We start from the raw sequence: 23,373 nt of genomic DNA on the forward strand, positions 1-23,373 counted from the left end.
AATTATTTTTTTCTATAATTTTCCGATATATAATATCACCCAATGAACATATTTTCAAAGTCTCAAACCAGAATTTAAAAAAATATATGCTTGGAACTCAGGAGGATCGATTACAAGTTTATCACTGTGGTAAATAAAGCACTCAGTAAACTGTGCAATGTTCAGGCTTTCGCGTCGGCATTCGACGATAGTAAGAAGTCGACACTATATTTTTGCATTATATTATTTTTCAAGTGAAATTTATTCAGAGTGGTTTGTTACATGAATGTTCTCTTTTTTTTTTTAATATAATTTAAAGTATTTTTTTGTAAATTTATACATACAAAAATGTAATGAAACTAAGTAAAAATAATTTAACTTGAAATCCATTGTTTGAAAACATTTAAAAAACCCGTACACACCCTACAATCATAGCTATCAGAACACCAGGAACCCATCAAAATATTAATAGGTATTTTATGGGTGACTAACGCCACCTGTCGGTGTAAATTGTGGCTTTTGTAATGAAGAGGTCCTAATGGAATGTGTGGATGTCACGGTGAATGGTTTTAATTTTAATGGACTCCGTGTGGCGGGGAAATTGAACTTTGTTATTGTTTTATGCTTGTGGTTGTTACCATGTTCGCAGGCAGGGAGTAATGTTCTTTAAAACCATCAACTGAAAAGATAATATTTTATTTACACAACTTCTAAATTAGTTTACACTTGGAATAACCTAGTTTATTCCCAAAATATCCCGCATAGGATTTATCTTTTTTTTTTTTGGGAACACGAGGTTTTTATAAAATTTGGCATTTTGACTTGTGCCAAGGACATCTTGATGAATTCAACGCGTGACAAAAAAACATAACTTATTTTCATATAAAAACTGAAGCGACGTGGAATATTTCAACTCTCTAGTAAAAACGGAAGTTGGTAAAATTAAATATGCAAGATAGACAAACATCGGGACAGCTAAATAAAAGCTTGTAACATTTTTGGAAATATCCAGTTCTGGATGACATTAGGTATTCATAGACGTGATGGCATGGTAATCACGTAATATTGTATTAATTTCAATGTCGTTTAATACTGTTACAGCAATAACATACAAGACACATGTATTCATTTAAAAAGTGTTTAAAAATATATAAATGAACCATCTATGGTTGCGTACAATTCTACTCCTATGTGACACCACAGATTATATAATACTTCCTGTCAGCGACACTAATAACTAATGGCCGACAAAAAAAAAATCGTAAAAGTGATATTCATAACTTGCAGCGCTCGCCATAGCTATTATCCAGCTGATCGGGAGTCGATCATCCATGAAATTTGCCAGAAATTGACACGGGCAGCTGGCTTTTTATTTTGATGATGCCGTTAAAATAATCTTTATTGTATGTTATCACAATCAAGGATAGACGATAAAAGTATTATTTGTATTAAAACAAATGAGAAAAATGTTCAGCCATACACATAATTTTGGAAACGACAGACGGCAAAACATTTTGTAATACGACAGAAATTTATTTTTGTTTTGTCTCTCTTTATCTCTCTTTATTTGTTTCCGAAACATTCGCGGCAAATTTCAAAGATTCGTCTGAGAATTTATGAGTGAGAGCATAGCATTCCAAAAAACATTTTCACAATAGTAATGTAAGCTATAAATACGTACTTATTTTCTAACAAGAACGAACATATCTATTTCCAACAAGACTGGATGTCATCGCGTAGCAGTGGCAAGAACAATAAATCAGGTGAACCGGGACACAGTGTAATTTATATCACCTTGCGGGCTTGTTGCTGTCACCCAATGTACACGAGCATAGTCACAAACGCTGCTAGTATTTATATATCTAGTAGTTTAGAAATTGATAAGACTTGCTTCTCTTCTCTTCTCTTTCGAACGAAAAAGTAGAAATGCGGTTTAACGGCTGAGATGTCTAGGAGTGATATCACTACATAATTTAAAACAAAATCGCTTCCCGCTATCTGTCCCTATGTATGCTTAGATTTTTAAAACTATCGAGGTGTATAATTTGTTGTGGTTTTACTCGGGCGAAGCCGCTTATTAGATATATAATTATGTATCTTCTTCTTGACCTTATCCCACTTATGTGGGGTCGGCACAGTCATTTGCCATATCCATTGATACTCCTTTCCTGTTCATACTATCCTTGACACACTCCATCCATTTCTTCTTAGGTCTTCCTCTATTCCTGGAATCCTTTACTTCCATCTTTAATGCCCTTTGGGTGACGTGATTTTCATCTCTTCTTAAAATATGCTTCTTAATATATAATTATGTATATAGGAATAGAATAACATACAAAGAATAAATAAATATTTATTGTCACAGTAGCCTATCACATAATTACTTACCAATAATATATAAATAAATATATAAGAACAAATTGCACAGATTGAGCTAGCCCCAAAGTTCGAGACTTGTGTTTTGGGATACTAACTCAACGATAAATAAACATCCAAAACCGGGGCTAATCAGAAAAAGATCATTTTCCATCATGACGCGACCGGAGATCGAACCCGGGACCTCTCGGTTCAGATAGGCAATTTAGCTGCCTATTCCCAACTGAGCGATTTCTAGGTTACTATCTAAGTCGTTCTATGTCGAGGCCCAGGGTGCGTTAAGTTATTTATTTTGAAGAAAATAATTTGAGTCTTGTAAATACAAATATGTTATCTCAAGTTCGTTTTTATTTCGACATCAAAGGGGATGTTCAATTTTGGGTTTTATTCCTCCTGTCGCTTTTGTAGTAAAATGTTAAATTAATTCTACTAAAATAAAAGTATAAAAAAAATTAAGCAGACTTTAAAAAATAAGGCCTCAGTTAAATAATTGTATTCAATAGAAATAGAAATCTATAATAGAGATAAAGATTTCATGCATTCTGAAATAAATCCGCGCGATTTCGCTTTGTATAAAACGCATTTTCTTTGTTTGACAATTTTCATTTTGCGGACCAACGAATTTGTCAGTCCCGTAGTTACGTCTATGGCTGACTTAAGTGGATTTTTTATATCATTTTAAAGTTTATAACATTTTAGAAAAGAGAAGAATGCCTACTTAATGTTCTAAATGACATGAGTGTGCTTTTAATATAGCAATGTGACAGATATGCGCTGAAAAGCGCACGCGTCTGTCATAATTAAAATATTAATTTACAAATCTATAAATAGGTACTTATTACTAGGTAAATATTATTAAGAAAAATATTTGTATTTTTGTTTTTATGTTTTTAATGAATAAACTCCAAAACGATTGGACCGATTTCGATGAAATTTGAAAGAGACAGACGAAACGTTTAGTTTATGTTACTCAACAAAGGCTACTTTTTATCGTGGTTTAATTCGAGCGAAGCCGGGAAGGGCCGCTAATTTGAGATAAATAAAATTATTTCGTCCTCAAGTTCGCAAGAACAACATGGGAACAAAAAGAACGTATCAATACGATGCTACGAAGGCTCAGAAATTGTCAATCTAGTCCCAACGCAATCCGGTAAAATGGTGACGCAAAATTACTCAGAAACAAAGGTGGTACGTCTGTAATGGCTGTTAATGTCGCATAATAGAAATCACAAATAATAATAAGATACCCAAGATACCATATCGGTTTTACTCTACTACTTAGAGTCCTTCAAAAAGGGTATTAAAAGATTTATTTCTGGTTGTCGAAATCAAACCATAACTTCTTCTTGACCTTATCCCACTCATGTGGGGTCGGCACAGTATGTAAGTTCCTTCCATTTTGTTCTGTCATTTGCCATATCCATTGATACTCCTTTCCTGTTCATACTATCCTTGACACACTCCATCCATTTCTTCTTAGGTCTTCCTCTACTCCTGGAACCCTTTACTTCCATCTTTAATGCCCTTTGAGTGATGTGATTTTCATCTCTTTTTAAAATATGCCCGTACCAGCCTGACCTATAACTATGTAATTTCTCATTAACTGGTGCTACTTTCATACTTCCTCTTACATACTCATTCCTTATTTTATCTAATCTAGTTTCCCCGCACATCCATCTCAGCATTCGCATCTCTGTCGCATGAAGTTTCCTTTCGTCCGTCACTTTCGTCGCCCAACATTCAGATCCATACATTATGACAGGTCTGATAACTGCCTTATAATTTTTTCCTTTCAATTTAAATCAAACCATAACATGAGACATAAAACACGTAGATCATTTGCGTCCATACTTTATCTTTTTTGACACGATGTGTACTCGATATGGGAAAAGCAGACAAGACAGCACGTGGACTGCAGTAACCTGAACGAAAGACCATCATAGGTAGTTATGTAGTAAACTCTTGTTTACCTCTTAAGGAAAAAATGGAAGTGCCGGCAGAAGTTATCACTTGAATATTAACATTGTGCATTGTCGTCTTACGAATTTTCGATCAGGGTCACGTGTCCTGAGGCGAGTTTAACATTTTTTATGTGCACAACGCCGCTAAACAAATTTTCACTCCAATCAAGACGTGATAGGTACAGACCTACTGTATAACCAAATATAAATACAAAATCTTGGGATTGGTGGTGGAAACAGAGTGTAATTAAAAAAGCAAAGAAAATGTTTTATAACCTTATGATGATGATATAAACTTAATTTAAGTTTTTTTAGATTAGTGTACCTACCTATGCAAGTCACACATGCTATTAACTGCAAATGTTTACGTTTTAAATCAACCTACTAAAATATTATTTTTTTTTGTCAATTATTGTCATTCAAACATCGTAGAAGACAGAAATCTCTGCGAACGAATGACTCTCTAATAAAAGCGGTAAAAACGAACGAATTTTCTCCGAAAGTAAATATTTTATTTTTTTCACTTCGCAGAATCCCGTAATCTCGAAATTATTATAACGACACTAAATTACAGTTTAGATGGCGAAGTATGATATTTTGTGTAATTACATTTTTTTAATACTGAGACTGAATCGTTTTTATCACTAGGGATTTTATGAACTTGATTTGTCAACAGCATCGATCTTACAGTATAACTGAACGATTTCTGATATTTAATTTCATGTAAGGAGATCGCGTGTACATTACATGATATTGTTATTAAAATACCTATAGAGATAATACGTCACGTCCTTATTATTTACAGGGACAGACAGAGTTGAGAATTGCGAAACTAGAAGGCACGCTAACTTTTTTTTATAAATAATTTACATAAACATTGATTGTTTTAAATACTTAGGTTTCAAAAATAAAATACAATAATCCTTACCTACATTTTATAAAACAAAGTACTATGCTGCGTCTGTCTGTCTGTTCGCGATAAACTCAAAAACTACTGCACCAATAGCTAGTGTGATTCCTGAGGAAGGTTTGGGTATACAATTAATTACGTAGTATATAAAATATTTTTGAAAATAAAACCTCATTATAACAACCACAAAATTCGATTACAAAACAATCTGTATTACGCAGCGACTGCGGAATTCCACTCAGAATTTGATAGAAATTATCCTAATTTTCGAATTTGTCATCAAAAGGCTCATTGTTCCAAAAGGGTAGCAATTTCATTATTACATTTCATTATAGTAATAATGAAATAAATTGTTTACAATTACAAATGTTATTTCAATTATTTGTAATAAAATAGGTACAGTCAACAACATATCACTAACCAAAATCATAGGAGATTCGCTGCTATTATTCAATATTGAGGGTTTAACGTGCCGTTTTTGCATTGAAATAGAACCACTCCATATACTTCAATAGCTGGTGTAAGAGGCCACGTCTTCAACAGCATTCCCAAAGAAGGTGTGTGTCGCATACTGAGTGTGAGAAATCCAATTTCTCCCAGAGGTTAGGTAGTAGATTTAATGTCTTTACGAAAATAAAAAGGAAAATATATGAAACAAACGAACAAAATTTGACTCTGCATTAATGTATTTAACCATTGAAACCGTTAGTTTACTATAATTTTAGTGGACTTTAAAAAATCAGCCGAGTGTGAAATTCGTAATATCCTAACAACAAAATGCAATGAGTACAGAAATAAAGCTTGAGCAAGTTTGCATTCTAACAAAAGAACTAAATAAATGCAATTATAACTTTAGAATTGACACATTTTAGTTGTCTTTACAAGTGTAACTACCTGCTAGCTACCATAAATAAAAGTAAGAATTAAAGTAAGTATTATATTTTTTCCCTTTAAACTTACTATCACAATTCAACTTATAATTGAAATAATTATTTTATTGATTTCATAAAATTTTCACTTTGATAGGGAGGTACGTACACTTTTACAAAGACAAAAATTATTTATTTGCAAAAACATGAGTTTACATTTTTTTAAAATGCGATGTTAAAAGAAAAACTTAATCCTACATGTTTCACCGTCCACGGGTGTGTAAATTTAAATGGAATTAAATGGTTATTACATTTTGGAAATATTAATGTTTTGAGATGCACACGCAAGCCAAAAGTACGAATAATGTAGTGAAATTACTGCACAGCCTTACTAATTACTTCTTCGCCCAAACCCATTTGGAGTGCCAAGAGTAAAAAGGTTTTTTGGAAACCTCAACTAGCTTCAGAGAGGTAGCTTGTTCTGCTGTACTTAGATTTACTTCTCTACTCTCAATGTTTCCTTTAACCCTTCGAAAACAAAATGTAACAATAACGATCCAGCGTAATTAAATGGTAATTTCTGATCGCCACGGCTCAATGGCTGTATCCAAATTGGTTTTCAATCCTGTCTGGGCTGTTTACAAATAGCGTCAGGCGTTTTGGTAATTAATAATTGACAAAAAAATTCAGGATAATCAAACAGGTACAAGACAAATCAGGAAAGCGTATCCTTCAGCACATAACGGCCGTTTAATGGCGGTCGTAATATCAATACGAGATTCGAACGTAACAACTGTGGGGATAGCATTTACGATCTACATTCTTGTTCCAACGGGTATTTTTCTGTTATTTACAGTGTGTTACAAATACGTTACAAAATTTATTATCACAAATACCTATCTCTCTCTCGGTTCACAGCTGTGACGCCCCAAAGCCCAGGTTTCCCAAGATGTTGCTACGATTTTACATTCAGCCCCTGCCCAGACGTCAACCCTCTTTACCTATCAGGTGTTAAGGCTATGTGTCCCTTAGTCGCCTCGTACGATATTCACGGGAGAATATGGAGTTTTCTATATAATTTATCGTGATTAAAATGTAGGTATTTTATTTTAAAAGGTATGTAATGTGACTGTTATTCATAGTAATATCAATGCGAAAGTCTGTTCCGCTTTTACGGCTAAACCGCTGGACCGATATACCTAGATGAATTTTGGTATCCATATAGTTGCTACTGTTAAAATATAGGGAAGATTTTTTTCAAAATTCAACCCCCAATTGACTATAATGGGGGTGAAAGTACTCGTATGCTTTCGAGCAAAAGCTAGTAATAAATATATAGCTTTAAAACTGAGTATGTACCCATTGTATAGTTATAATAGTTTTGAAAATCGTTTATGGAATCACAATGATGTACAGTCAACAGCACGTCAAGTTAACCAACATGAACCTCAACGGCTTAGCGCGGTGATAGCGGCGTGTTTTCAATGAATTTGGGTAGGTTGTGATGGACTGTGAAAGGATGAGAGTACTTTATGTCAATGTGTGACTAATTGTATATATTTTAGTTAGTGGGTTGGTTGAGAAGGGTGCATGTTTTTTTTTTTTTAATTTATTTGACACAAACAGTCATAAATTAAATTTAAACACATATGCAGTTTCTGAAAAATAGACCAAACAGTGTCGAGTATTATTATAATAACATTGCGTTTTATAAACTGAGCGTGAGACGGTAACATGATACAGTGAGTTATTCAATGAAAAGACGAACTAAGTGCATTGAAGAAGTCAGGAATAATAATAATAATAATAAGTGCGTAGGGATGTGACGACCCCATCGCCCGCTGGATTTCCAGTGCAATCAGTCACCGCAGGGCAGCTTGTGGCGAGCTGTTGGTGAGCGGCGTCACCACGGACCCGATCTCCAGGGGACCACACACACATGCACCTACACACACATACACTCAGTAACACGTCCCTGCCTCTGTCTTGCCTTAGCCGGCCGGTCAGAGTGGAGTAGCAAGAGCAGAACATTCGCTCCAGGGTGGAAGTGTATTGCACGTAATGGCGTAATAACGGGGAAACCCGCTCTCGGGCAGCACCGTGATGGTGAAACCGGAGCCGCACCTCTCGACACCCTCAGCCGCTCTACTAGTGTTGCCCTCTTTGCTGCAATTTTGCATCGTGCAGCTTTTTTCGGGGGCCCATTGACAGAGCTGGCGAGTCACCGCCTGCCTATTTTATCCGTGTTTATACATTGGTCAGGCAGGCGACATAGTTTTGTCTCATAGACCTGAATACACTGGCGAATGGGTGGAATATTATATAATATAATAATTTTGTTACATACTTATATTAGATATGATTGACTAGCTGCGCTCCGAGGCTTCGCTCCGAGAATTTCGGGATAGAAAGCCCTATGTGTTATTCCAGTTGTACCAGTGTACCAAATCACACAGATTAAAATTTCCAAATTGACCAAATTTCATAACAATCCGTCCAGTAGGTACATTTTGCGTGAAAGAGTAAAAATAAAAAACATACATCCTCACAAACTTTCGCATTTATAATATTAGTAGGATTGAAAATTAGTCCTGAAACACGATCAATCTCAACTGAGTGTTATTACACCGAGTGCCAGGTGTGCACACCGATTGATTGGCCATCCAAGTCCGTTAGTGAAGCGTAGCCAAAAGCTGGCCAGTATTTATTGCCTTAACTCGTAACATGTAATGGTTTTAAGATCGATACAGAAAAAAAAAATGATGACAAATAATAAAATGAACCAAACTGCCAGTAACAATTGTTTTGTCTTGTTACATTGGTCCGTTACCGCCTTATTAATAAACGTGTAATTCTCTGATTAGGCTTGGAGTAGTATATCTTTATTTTGTCCCTCTTTCTCTTTTCAGCATTTGACATTAAAAGAAAGAGACAATACAAAGAATAACTATTCCCAGGCTAATCAGAGAATAACGTTTTTATTATTAAAGGGGTTAATGTCTAATATTGTAAAGCAAGATGAAAACAAAATTTGATTTATTAACATTAATAAGTTTATAACGTTTTTTCGTGTGCATTAGTAGTTTTCAACTGACTATAACATACAACACATAACAAATGACAAATTAATGAATGAAAAATTATTTTAAACAAAAAGTGACTCTTGTAAATTCACTATTATTATTATACTTTTATAAATGTTATCTCCTTTTTTTTTAAATTAAAATAAAAGAGGGTATATATGCGTCATACGCGGGCCGAAGCCAAGCGTAAGAGGGAAAAGTTTTATATGCTGAGGGTAGACGTGAGGGTAGACGAAGTTAGGAATTTACGTGTGATTCGGCATGTATTTAGTATTGTTATTGTTGTTTTTCCAAAAGGAATTCTCAGGTCGAGCTTGGTATATTTGGTGAAAAGCACGGGCGTTTTGCCAAGTGCAAACACACGTTATGGTTTACGATGAGGATGATGAGGAGATCAATGAATTTTCTGAATCTAACTGTTGGAATTTTCTCACTATTCGGCAAGTATTTAATATTGCAGCTTTCTGTAGAGTCATATAGATAAATTTAGGTAGGTCTAATTGATTTAATCTATTGAAAATATCTGAAGGTATAACGCCTGTAGTGGAGACAATAATGGGAACTGTTGATACTAGATTCATCTTCCACATTGTCTTAACTTCTTCCTGTATATTTTACTTATCATGTCATGAATATGAATTTTTTTTATCAAATACATATAGTAATTCACATCCAACGTGACCCTATGGTCACGTAAGAACACTGGGTCAGGTGAGAATCTGTATTCTTACCGGGTAATTTTATTTCGGAATTTGTTATTTGGAGCTCGTGGGAACAGTTTAACAATTAAGAGATGGTCTTGTAAAGACAATTTTATCAAAAACACAGATACTAATACTAACTTTTCTTTTTTTTTTTTTAACGTAACTACACCGTTCTTTTTTTTAAAAATATGAGAGTGTATAAAAACATGTCTCGACATGAATCCTAAAACGCTATCATAAAAAGTTCAATACCGTATCAATCCTTATTCATATCCCTTTCCCCATAACATTTATACTTTTTACCAACCTATAGGCAATATTCAAGATCGTATAATATTTATTGATCTGTAAAATTTTTAGCGCACTATAAACTTGATAAATTCAAAACGACTGGCAACCCCATTTTTTTCTAAAAACCAATTGTGGCACTTATCGTTCTTGCGTTTGTATTGTGTGCAAGGGTGAAAGTCGTGTGAAAGGAATTATGTTGGATATGGGTAGATGATGGAAATTATTTGCGGATATTGGTTTGTGAGAAAATTTGATGTGTTTCCGAATAAAGGATTTGAGGTGAATTTGATTATTAGGCGCGAGGTGTGATTGCTTTTGTATTCGGTATTGTTTTTTAGCATCAATAAATAGAATGAGTTTATAGGTTTTTGTTTTATCGTTACTCCTTTTCTCTTCTGATTGTGTTCCCGGTTACATTCTCGGCTGCGACGTCTCAAACTTAAGGACCGCTTGAAAAAATATTAGAGATTCGGTATTGGTTTTTTGACCGACCAATACCTTTCAGAATTTGGGAGATTCAGTTTTTAGTTTTAAAAAAATATATTTTAGTTGACTATTATTATCAGAGAGTGAGTCCCTAGCTGTCTATATGTATGAATACTGAATACAAATGGAGAAATAAAACGCAAATTTGTCATTCTGTGTCGTCACCATGGTAAGTACTTCGTACCTACTAATTCCATGGTCGTCACAATAATTAGAAATTAAAACTAAAAATTTGAAAATAGAACTCAAAATAGTCACTTTAACTTAGACGAAAAAAAATTTAAATACTTAAGATGTCAATTTTTTTAAAATGGTTTTTTGTTATGTACACTAACAATCAGCATGATAAAAATAAACTGTAGTCAATTAACATATATGTGTTAACAATTTTTGATTTTGTTTTCCATCGCTCAGATCCGTATCGAATCCAGATCTAAACTTTGTTTCAAAAACAAATTTGTATGTCCATTTATCAGGAATCAAACCCGTTTTAATTCGCCACGGCACCCAATGATATCGCATTGTATTGCGAATCCCATCTGTAGACAACCCTAACTATCCGAAAAATATCATTAAGCTATAAGCAACTTTAAAATCGTATGCATAAGATACAAAACCCTTTAAAAATAAAATTGACATTATAAGTGTTAAAAATAAAAAGATTGTAACTCATAAATTAATTACTAAATGAAAAACGACTGAATGTCTACGTGTTAAAGTCAAATTTTGATTGGTGTGAGAAAATGCAATAGATGACACGAATTTGAAAGCCGTAACCTATTACCAGTGACAAAACATACGGTTGTCAGCATGATACACGATTTATTGCGTGCATAATAAAATACCTCACCCTATTTATTCTAGCTATGCTCTATTATAAGTGAATAAAGTACTGTTTCGATTGAAATTTCATTATATTCTTGATGGTATCAGTTGAATAAAATAATTAGGAGTACCGTAACAAGGCACTTGGTGGTGTCAATTGTTACGTGGCAGTTTTTTTATTTGAATTTATGATAGTTCTGTTCCTAGTCGGCTCCAATTTGGTTTGATTGGATAAGTCTCATAACGGTCTACTGTTCATTTATACTATGAAAGGTATAGATAGATAAGATATTTATGCTTATCAAAAGACACACAATACACAGTCTAAAACAAAACTAAATTCATTAGAAATAAAAGGACACTAGTTACAGATTACTAGAATATAACTAAAAATAAGAACTTACCAGAATAGGTACCTGCCAGCCAGTGCAGAGGCACTGCCTGGACCAGTCCTTATAGTAGGTATACTAGTATCCAAAATGTGCCTCTAAAATAATCTCAGGTGGATACGAGTGTAATGTTTATATTTTCAATTTTTGTAAAACTTCATAACATGTTGAACGGGATGCGCGCGATGCGTTGCCGTTGAAAACTAAGCGGGAAGAGAACTGTCAATGTCAAGCTTGACAAGCTACTTTTGTTTTTATTTTTGTGGAAATAAATATAAAGACAATTCGAGTTTACATTCATTATTGTATAAATAAATACCTAGGTACTCACAATAAATAAAACCTTATAATTTTTGGAAGGGAACTCAACTTACGCACGCAACTAAGATTAATTTTTGTTTTAACTAATTGTGAAATCTTGATTACTAGGTATTTAGTTATCTACAAAAAAAATGAAACAAAAATAAAATTATTGTTGAATGTAAACAATTTTGTAATTTCGTGTGAAATTCCATTATGATAACAATGCAGATATAATGTAGAAATAACGATCGAAGACAATATATTGAATAAGTATAGGTACTATTGACGATCTCGGTGGCGCAGTGGTATAGTGCTTGCCCCTGAAGAGGTCCCGGGTTCGAACCCCGGTCGGGTCATTCATGATGGAAAATGATCTTTTTCTGATTGCCCGGGCCAATCTTGGATGTTTATCTATATATGTATTTGTTAAAAAATATAGTGTCGTTGAGTTAGTATTCCATAACACAAGTCTCGAACTTACTTTGGGTAAAACTTAAAATTACAGTCTGTGTAATTTTTCCTAATATATTTATTTATTTACTATACCTTCCACAATCATTCTGGTGAGATATCAAAACAGCCCTGCTATTAGTAGGTATAATTACCAATAAATAAGTGATTCCCTTCCCTTATCTACCGAAAAATAATTTATCCAAATAAATCATCACGACAATAGACAACACTCGAACTCTAGCACTGGCTGATGAAAAACAAATTCCAAATTCAAATGCGTTCCAAATTCAAACAGATACTGATGAAAAGACGCCGCGTGGCGGACCTTCATTTACAATTTCACTATTGCCATCGATAAATTAAAATTTGTAACAATTTTCAACTTTATTTCAATGCTAATAAGATATTGGTTGTATTTTAGGGGGAGTAAATATGATAATAGACAGTAGTATGGCTGCCACGCGCCCGTCCATAGATAATAAATGCTTTTAGCAAATAATTACGTTATTTGATTTTAGACGGATGATGGTTGCTTCGCAAACATTGGCTTAGAAGCCGTCGTGGGAGAGATGAGAGAGAGCCATGGCTTATTGATTCACTAATTGATGTAATAGGGTCTATAGAAGTTGGGAAGCTTGGATTTTACCAAACGCTTCTTATAATTGGGGTGTTCATTTTTACAAAGTTGTTTAATGTCTGATCTGAGCATATTCTTAATGTCTCAACATTGGAGCCTTTTTTATTCATAGCTAACTGGTTTTTAAAATGCGTATAAGTAAAAAAGGTTATGTATAAGTTCTCTATAAAAAAAATAATTCCCAAATATCTATTTTTCACCTTAATAATTTTAACTGTAAAAAATTAATAAGAGAGTGGTTGCAGGCTTTTACCTATGATGAAACAGAAGACCTTATTTATTGTAGTGGCTTAATCTTAATCTTATTTTTATTTTCTATTAATTTTATATAGCTCATAGCTTATTTTACCTACACGCTCCACATGTAACACAATTTTATGATAAGTACCTAGAAAAAATTCCTAATAAGTTTTGTATATTAGCATAGTGACCTGGTGACCCGTAATACAGGTTCTTCTGACACCTAGCACGGCCACCAGTTCTCCACACTCATTTTTGTCTTAATAGACAAGCTTGTACTTTTGTAAAATTTGTATTTCTAAGATTGGTGTTGTGGAGAAAAATAAAGAATTTTTACTATTAAAAAAAAAAAAAAGTATATTTGCTATTTCCTCTTAATGCTCGTCTACATTTCATAGAACTTGCTGAGCAATGTACCAGATAACAAGTATCACTCTGCGCCGTATAATTAATCATTGACGAACCCAGGGTTATAATGTTAATTAATTTAAATCACAAATAAAAAAGCTTAAACACAATTTTCATTATATTATAAGTATGGATTTAGACTTATCGTTTTTTTAAATGATTGTGTGAAATCTTCTAATTGTGAATAATTTATGGAAGAAATGAAGTTTGAATCGGTCGATTGTATAAGTTTCAAAAATAAGGAAGATTTCAATTAATTGAATCGATCGATTGTAAATTCAGCTAGACAGTTGTCAGAAGCGGCAACTTCGTAGCGAGACTAAGTTTCCCGTCCTGGTTTCGCCTGATTGCTTGCAACTCGGAATGCTTAATCACTTTTGCATTTAATTGTTTCGTGATGAAGATAGAAGACGTTCGGTGAAACGATTCGAATCGATTGGTGTTTTATTTAATCGATTTCTGATATTTTATTTGATGCTTTAATGTAATTTGTGTTAACTATCATTAAATTTCCATTTCGTAACTAAGCTAAGTAATGCAAAAATAATACTATGTTGGAATATGCAGGGCAAACTTAAACTAAATATTGGTTCGATGTAATATAGATATTATAGAATTTTTCATCTCAAATTTAGCATAAACAATTGCTTTTTTTTATTAAATCAAGCAGGCAAACAAGCCTGCGGCCGGTTGTAAGCTTAGGTTGTAAATTGTATGTACCTAGTCACCACAGACAATAGACTTTGTATGTTTCTTAATTATTATAGTGCAGTACAGTACACTATGTGTCATTATTCAGAATTCTATTGACACACACACACACACACACACACAAAAGAGTTCATTCTTATATTTATTATTTAGAAGTACCTACTTATTGTCCAATAAAATATTATCGCTGCGAATAGTATGCAATTAATGTTGTCCCATAGAGAACTGGATGTCCCCGCATGCCAGAGGGTACTCAACATTCTTGGTCCGTCATAATCAAAAATTTCTTTTCCACCCCTCACACGACATTCTTCGGCAAAATTAAAACTACATATTAATCTCGAAGATGATTAATCATTTTCAGTGTAAGTTTAATTAATTTCAAATAATATTTAGTCACAATTCGCATTTACTAAAGGTATCCTATTATCTGGAAGAAGAAAGAGAATAAAGGAAAAATTGTGTGAAAGATATAGCACGACTAAGAAATGGTCACCAATATTCTAAAGAATGGGTCACTAATTACTTTATGGTTTGATATAGAACGTAGAATCTGTTTGAATGCACAATAATAAAATGTCTTGAGTGTGATGACCTAGATGCGTCCCGGGGCTTCGCTCCCGTGGATATAACGTGCACTCGTATCTTCGTTATGGTGGAAGAATTTTGTAAGTCCTTAGTAGCAGTACTTTAGAACATTACCCCTAAACACAAACTCCCACACACTTAGTCTTTATAATTTTGTGTAGATAGCCGAAGAATTGTCAACTCCATAAATACTTAATTTGTATAAAAATATAAATGTAAAACAACAAAAGTTATTTTCGTATAAAATTTATTAAATCTAACAATTTGTAAATCTTTAGCAAAATATTTTTTTTATACTTACGAGAGTCTTACGCTAACCATCACATCTTCATAAATTAATATTTACAATAATACAGTCTTAAATTTATAATTCATTCACAATTTATTAATACCTACCTAATTTGTTTGCGTCAAAAAAGATAAACCCAATATAGAATTCAGAAATTAATTAGCAGCATAATTTATTGAAACTCATTAAATAATCTACAGACTTCTTAGATAACAAGTTAAATAGGAAGAATAAGAAAAACAATTTTATATTTTCTTAACGCAAATGAGCTAAAACATTTGTATATTTCCATAGCTAAAGAGTGCTCTAACTTTCCGCTTCTCACACTGTTCTCAAAATAAATTACCTATAATGTTCCAAAAACGAAGTTTATTAGCACAGCGCATTAATTGCAAAGTTTTCAAATTAGGAATACTGAGAAAGATTTTGTGCCTCGAAACTTCTATCGCTGTCACTCACAACGTCTATTTGCTCTTGTTCATTGTCACACGATTCTTGACTTTTTGAGCAAGAACTCTTCGAACAACAACATTTCTTGGTTTTTCCTTCATTGGAACTCATCGGAGACTCCTCCTTCTTCAGTTTAACGCGGCGGTTCTGGAACCAGATCTTCACTTGTTTCTCAGACAGCTGCAGACGCGAAGCGATTTCAATTCGTCTCAATCTCGACAAATACATATTCATTGAAAACTCTCTTTCTAGTTCGAGCAATTGTGTTCCAGTGAATGCTGTTCGAATGCGTTTGCTCGAATCTTCTTTCAAAGGCAGACGTTTCAAGTCTTTTGAATATCCCGGTAGGAGTTCTTCAGGATGAGCAAGAGGTGGGCTTGGTGTTCCATTCCTGCTTTCACTGGACAGTGATGGTGACCTTTGACCTTGACTTTTCGAGGGTGACGTAGCGGTCGATTTATACGGGTGGTGCAAATAAGGCGATACGGATTTTTTCCTCCTGTTTACAAAGTTGATTGGCTCCTGCTCTTCGGTCTTCAAATAGCCCTCGAATGGTCTCGGTTCTTGGACTGGTTCGAAGAATTCTTGCTGACGAGGTATTTGATGCAGTAGTGGGTACCGAAAATTGAGGTGCTCCAGAAACGGTCGAAATAGATCTGGCGATCTTTGCTGGTGTAGCCCGAGAGTGAGAAGATTGTTCAAATTCCCCGGGTATGGATATGGCAAAAACTTAGGGCGTTCCATGTGATGCCCAATGAAATTCGTATAAGGATTGATGTCACTAGACATTTCTGTCTTTTTACAGTCTTTCGTTTCACTGATGAGGGTGTCTACTAAAAAGGATCGTGACATTTTGTGCGCTCGCGACGGCGTTTCGTTTTCGACTGATGTGACTGGGGTGTGTTCCCGAAAGTAACAATTACAAAAACTACCCCCACTAAGTGCGCCCTATTGTAAATACACACAATGGGGTCTCACTTGAAGCGTTTCGGCAATTACTGGGCCCGGCCCACCCTTTTGTCGGCGACTCAGTCCCAGTTGCAGCGAAAAAAATGTTAAGTATGAATGGAACGTTTTAGTAGCTATGAATAATTTTGTATGGGACGCTAACTTCCCCAATATCTATCTCATTAAATCCAATTTGGTTACTGTTTATATTGTGCAACTGTATTTAGTCCTTTTTTTTTTGTGGAATAATTTTGTGGCATTTGTATGTAATATTTTTCGTTTAAAATGTAAATTTAAGGTACGTCTATTGTTATTATGCTTACAAAGTCAATTTAATATTCACTTAATATAGTTGGTATAAACGTTATTTTCAAATAATTTAAAAAAATGCATTCCGTCAAAGTTGACATAATATAAGTTTTAAAAAATTTCATAACCGAATTTCTGTTTAAAAACTTATAACTAGATCACATTTTAGATACAGTATCACGTCATTTTCCCTCACGGGATAGACAGTGCCAAGGGTTATGAAATTCTTTTAGCTGCAAGATTAATTTATTGGTGGATGAGATTCAAATAATGACAGGTTGTTAACTCATAGCCTATGCGAGGAATTTCCAGTTTATAGCCATTTCCCGCAGAATCAGAACCCGTACATTTTTTAACATTCATCCACCCATCTAGGGACTTTCCAAACCAGGTCTTTACAAAACTATTCTTTAATCTACCTACTTTCATTATATCAAATTACTGAGCCGTCCTAATAATTTCGTGGAAATAGATTATTCTTACTTCTGTTTATTGCTATTTTCTGAAATCAAATCTTAAATGTTGGGCTCTTTAAGAAAATAATAAAAGAAATGGCTTAACTACAAAAGTGATTACAGTCTGAGTGATTTCTATACTGACAATTAATATTTGCACGCTATAATATTTTTAGATAAACATGTTTTTGTACATACGTCACAAACTTGCAACATTACTTTGTACCTAACACGTTTTTGAGCAAATAAAAATTATGTTTATCATTATGAAACAGTTGATAAAAAAATTATTTTCGCAAAAGTATCAACCCCTATTGGTCCTTGTACACAATGCAGCATTAATTAAGTATGAAAACCCTATAATACCATCCGTATGTTGCGCGCGTGATTTTGATCCTGCAAAAGAAACCTGCAAGGGTGGGCAAGCATTAGCCCCGCCCTTTCAAAAGCACCCCCGGCAAACCAGTTTATGAATTATTAAGGGTAGAATAATGTTTGGTAGCATTATAATTGTGAATCAATTCATGTTATTATCATGTCAGTATTAATTTGAAAGCGACTGTAGTTCTTTTAAGTGGTTTATTATAGGGTTACATGTGAACTGTAGCCTTTCAATTGTGAGGTTAGACTAAGTACCTATTTAATCTTCTATTATGTTAATCTTTGTACCACCTATATAATTGTGTTATTCCTTCAAATATAGTAGTATTATTCGAGCATTCACTCGTTTCATTTACCTGACTACGTCACACCCTTATATGGCGACCCTGCCTATGGAATCTTCCACCGCGCCGCGAATTTGAGACGTTACTCGTGTAATCGTTAATAAGGACAATGGAAAAGTACCAGTTCTATCTTTGTTTCGGACTAAACGCTAGTGTACACGTGAATAAAAAATTTCACAAAAATAATGGGCTCCCCACAGTCTAAAGAAGAAACCCTGGTCATCCAGAATGCTGCGGCTGGCGATAATAAAGCAACTACAGAACAAATTCGCTTTCATATGAGCACCACAAATATTATCCTGTGTGTTATCCTGTTAATTATACTGTGTGGCGTGCTGTTCTTCATATATCGACTATATAGAAAATGCCATAGAAAATGGATTGTTAAGGAGATAAATCGGGCGACTATAAGAAGATCACTTTTCCGGCGACAGTTGGAAGACCTTAACCCACCCCAAAAAATCTATTCAAAAGAAATGGTGTAAAAAACAAATAAAAATAAAAGTGCATAAATATATTTCAAAAGTGAAAATTTATTATATAAAAATAAATATTAAAAAAAAAAAAAAAAAAAGTGAAAATAATAAAATACAATAATCTACTTAAAAAAAAAAAAAAAAAAAGTATCTTAAATATATAATCAAATATCCTAATAATAATTTTATGTACGAGATATAGGTCACCGGTAAGGAATGCAGCGACTTTCCATATACGGACGGACGGATGATGCACTGTGACTGAACTTTGGACTTGATAGTGTTAATTGTAATCGCGATTATATTTTAAAGTCTATTTTTATTTATTTTTTAATGTGTTATGTTCTTTATGTGCACAGGTACAAGAATATTTTACTCTACGTTATGGTGGTAAGTGACTAATGGAAACTATTATATCATTGTATGAGGAATTAAAGAAAATTAGAGTATATTTAATTAAATTAGGAGCCAGTCGAAGAACGGAAAAAGTGTTAGTAAACAAATTAAATGAGATTAATGCAATCTATGAGAAATATGAGACGTGGCTGATAGGTTTTGAAGAAAAACTTAAGAGAAAATATTATAGTTCGGATGATATTATATTAATCAAAAATTATTGTAGTCGATTTTTAGAGTTACATGAAAATATTTTAGTGTTGTGTAATAGTGATAAGCCGAAGTCATCGTTCAACATGAATTCTTTTGATTTAAAAACGGCGTTAAATCTTTTACCTATTATGACAAATGAGGAGTCGAATACAAAACAGTTGATTGATAACATTGAATATTATAATACTTTATTGAAAGAAGATACATGTAAACAAAATTTAATTAATTTCGTATTAAAAAGTAGGCTTTCTCCTGAAGCTAAGTTAAAATTAAAATCAAAATATGAATCAGTTAATGAGTTAATTATTGATAGGAGAAATGTATTATTGTGTAAGAAAGCTGCAACGGCAATACAAAATAAATTACAAAAAATTAGACAAAATGACTTGTCAATTGCTGACTATGGTAAAGAAATAACGGAACTATTTGTTGATTTAACGATAACGCAAGCTGACGGGAATGATCAATGCTATAAAATATTAAAACCTATTAATGAAAAAATGGCTGTTAAGCAATTTGCTGACGGCTTGCGTAATCGTCGACTTAGTACGATTATTTCTGCCAGGAATTATAGTTCACTTAAAGATGCTGTACAGGCAGCCCAAGATGAAGAAGTATCAATTCCTTCAACATCTGGAGAAATCATGGGTATGTACAAGAAACCATACCATAATAAATATTTCAACAATGGTTCAAATTATTATAGAAGCTGGCGTGGAGGACGTTGCCGCTATCCTGTACATAGAGGAAGAGCTCGAGGACAGCAAGCAGCTCATCTAGCTTCTCGAGGACAAGGGTCACGAGGTCAGTACACGCGAGGAAGTAGCGGAGGTCCACAGCAGAGAGGTAAATTTTTTAATTCAACTAGAGGAAATCAAGGGATGCGTAATAATCGTAATATTCATTTAATGCATGATAATGATAATAATAATTTCGAAAAATTTGAAGAGTCAGAACTTTCTTTGAATCAGTTTTTTCGTGAGGAATAGTGAAAAATTTATTTTAGCCAGTGATAGTAATTGTTATATTTCTTTACTTTCATTATCATGTAATAATTATAACAAAAAATATTTTTTAGTAGATTCTGGAGCATCAATATCGGCATGTACGTATAAACATGCTATAGAATGTAACATTCCAATCCATAAGGAGAATGTAACAGTCAACGGTTTAGGTGGAAGTGTACAAGCAATAGGATACTTATTTTTACCATTAACTTTTAATAATGAAACATTCAATCATAAGTTTTTTGTTTTTCAAAATTTACCAATTAAAGGAAGTGGAATTTTAGGCCGTGATTTTTTAAATAGATGCAAAGCTCAATTAGACTTCAGTAAAAATACTTTGACATTATTTATTAATTCGAAAATTACTTTACCTTTAATAAATACATGTAATGTTATTTTTGAGATCCCAGCTAGAAGCGAGTCAATACATTTTATACATACGGACATTAATGAAGATTGTGTCATATTATCTCAAGAAATAAAACATGGTATATTTTTAGCAAGTTCCATATGTTCACCAAAAGATGGATTGATTCCTGTTAGAATACTTAATGTTACTGAAAATGATGTTCAACTCACAGAAATAAATCCAAAAATTGATAAAGTTAGTAACTATAATATTTGTGAATTTGAAAAGTCAACGACCGATTCAAATAGAGTGAAAAAACTTTTCTCATTAATGAAATTGCAACATTTAAATATTGAGGAACAAAAAACTATTGAGAACATTTGCGCTAAATATTCAGATATATTTTACCTCCCTGGTGATAAATTAAGTACTACTGATGTATACACACATACTATTTCTGTCAAACCTAATACAAATCCAATCTTCTCAAAACAATATCGTTTGCCATACTCTCAAAAGGACGAAATTAAACGCCAAATTGATAAAATGTTAGAGGAAGGGATAATTGAACCTAGCAAGAGCGATTGGTCTAGTCCAATACTGTTAGTACCTAAAAAATCAGATTCAACAGGAGACAAAAAATGGAGGCTTGTCGTAGATTATAGGAAATTGAATAATCAGATTGAAGACGATAAATTCCCACTACCAGATATTACTGAAATTCTGGACTCGTTGTCAGGTAGCATTTATTTCACACATTTAGACTTGCATCAAGGATACTATAATGTTAATTTAGATGAAAACAGTAGAAAATTTACAGCTTTCCATTCAGGACAGTATCAGATGACACGTATGCCAATGGGACTTAAAACTAGCCCAAGTTCATTTTCCAGAATGATTACATTGGCAATGGCTGGTCTAAATTATGAAAAATGTCTAATTTATTTAGATGACTTAATTGTTTTTGGCCGTAATTTAACAATTCATAATAAAAATTTACAAGATGTTTTTGAAAGATTACGTCAGGTCAATTTAAAATTGAACCCAGTAAAATGCGATTTTCTTAAAAAAGAAATTTTGTATTTAGGTCATGTGATTTCTAATGAAGGTATAATGCCGGATCCTGCAAAAATATCTGCAGTACAAAATTATCCAGTTCCTACAAATTCAGACGAAGTAAAAAGATTTGTAGCTTTCACGAATTACTATAGAAAATTCATACCAAAATTTGCAGAAATCGCATATCCTTTAAATAAATTAACTAGAAAAGGCGTACCATTTGAATGGAATACCGAAAGTCAAAACTCTTTTGAAAAACTAAAAGAACTACTAATAAGCCCACCTGTGTTACAGTATCCCGATTTTTCGGAACAAAATAAATTTATAGTACAAACTGATGCTTCAAATAATGCTATAGGAGCAATTTTATCAAACAAAAATGGACGACCAATAGCTTATGCTAGTAGGAGCTTAAATAAAGGTGAAAAGAATTATCCAGTGATAGAAAAAGAATTGCTAGCAATAGTATGGGCTGTGAAGTATTTTCGTCCATATTTATATGGACGCCCATTTAAAATACTGACAGACCATAAACCACTAGTATACTTGTTCAATATGAGAGATCCTTCGAGTAGGCTCATGAAATTTAGAATCATATTAGAGGAATATAATTTTGAAGTAGAATATGTTAAAGGTTCTGAAAATGCAGCTGCAGATGCATTGTCTAGAATCACATTAAATGATTTAAAAGAAATGCACGAAAGTGTTATTAATGTTATGACAAGAGCGGGCGCAAGAAAATTAAATAAACTAGATTCATCGGTAGATATGGATGCTTTAGACTTGAGGCCTGATCAACCAAAGGTCGTAAGTACCCATATAAGACCGAAAGAATCAGTAGAATTAAAACTTATTGATACTAAGGGACTAAAACAATTTAAAAAAGAGGGAATTATCACAAAAGAAAATAAAATATTATGCTATATTGAAAGTAAAAGAACAATTTATGTGAAATTTCTAGATTCTCAATCACAAATGACGCGAGGCGAATTTGTGAGAGATTTAGATAATTTTTGTAATTTATTAAAGTTAGAAGAAATATACATATTAAAGAGTAAAGATAATGAAATTTTTATAGAAAAATTATTAGATAAAATAAAAAACGATAAGAATAGGTCCGGACCGCGTATATGTATTTTAAGTAATGTAAAAAGAATTGAGAATAAACATGATAGAAAAATAATTTTAAATGATTTTCATCTCTTGCCTAGCAGTGGCCATGCTGGTATGAGAAGAATGTCAAACAACATAAAGAAATATTATTTCTGGCCTGGTATTGATAAAGATGTTAGAGAATTTGTAAAACGTTGCGACAGTTGTCAACGTCAAAAACATTCAATACCAAAGAAAGAACCAATGGAAATTACTAGTACAGCGCATACTGCATTTGAAAAAGTATTCTTAGATCTTGTTGGTCCTTTGGAAAGAGATAATGATAATTATTCTTATATACTAACGTGTCAATGCGAACTGACAAAATATGT

The 23,373-nt window shown here is 33.2% G+C and overlaps 2 protein-coding genes and 1 long non-coding RNA gene across 3 annotated transcripts in view; 1 reads left to right on the forward strand and 2 right to left on the reverse strand.

Annotated features, from left to right (window-relative positions):
* Nucleotides 1-12,063, reverse strand: part of LOC135309764 (uncharacterized) — a 47,844-nt gene extending 35,781 nt beyond the window's left edge. Inside the window, exon 1 of the long non-coding RNA XR_010369966.1 lies at nucleotides 11,889-12,063. This is a non-coding gene — a long non-coding RNA (uncharacterized LOC135309764). The remainder of the gene's footprint in view (nucleotides 1-11,888) is intronic.
* Nucleotides 12,064-15,683: 3,620 nt separating this feature from the next.
* LOC128671715 (homeobox protein Hox-D4a-like) lies at nucleotides 15,684-16,817 on the reverse strand. Its single transcript, XM_053748440.1, has one exon. It carries the CDS (start codon nucleotides 16,802-16,804, stop codon nucleotides 15,908-15,910), a length of 897 nt encoding a protein of 298 aa, XP_053604415.1. The 5' UTR covers nucleotides 16,805-16,817; the 3' UTR covers nucleotides 15,684-15,907.
* Nucleotides 16,818-18,961: 2,144 nt separating this feature from the next.
* Nucleotides 18,962-20,463, forward strand: LOC128671711 (uncharacterized). The gene has a single exon (XM_064436111.1). The coding sequence runs from the start codon at nucleotides 19,267-19,269 to the stop codon at nucleotides 20,461-20,463; it is 1,197 nt and encodes a 398-aa protein (XP_064292181.1). The 5' UTR covers nucleotides 18,962-19,266.
* The last annotated feature ends 2,910 nt before the right edge of the window (nucleotides 20,464-23,373 follow it).

The sequence above is a fragment of the Plodia interpunctella genome, chromosome 8 (genome assembly GCF_027563975.2).
Source record: "Plodia interpunctella isolate USDA-ARS_2022_Savannah chromosome 8, ilPloInte3.2, whole genome shotgun sequence".
NCBI classification, from domain to species: Eukaryota; Metazoa; Arthropoda; class Insecta; order Lepidoptera; family Pyralidae; genus Plodia; species Plodia interpunctella.

Excerpts from the sequence above, each read along its gene's own strand:
- LOC128671715 (XM_053748440.1), bottom strand. The coding sequence starts at position 16,804 with ATGTCACGATCCTTTTTAGTAGACACCCTCATCAGTGAAACGAAAGAC.
- LOC128671711 (XM_064436111.1), top strand. The coding sequence starts at position 19,267 with ATGGAAACTATTATATCATTGTATGAGGAATTAAAGAAAATTAGAGTA.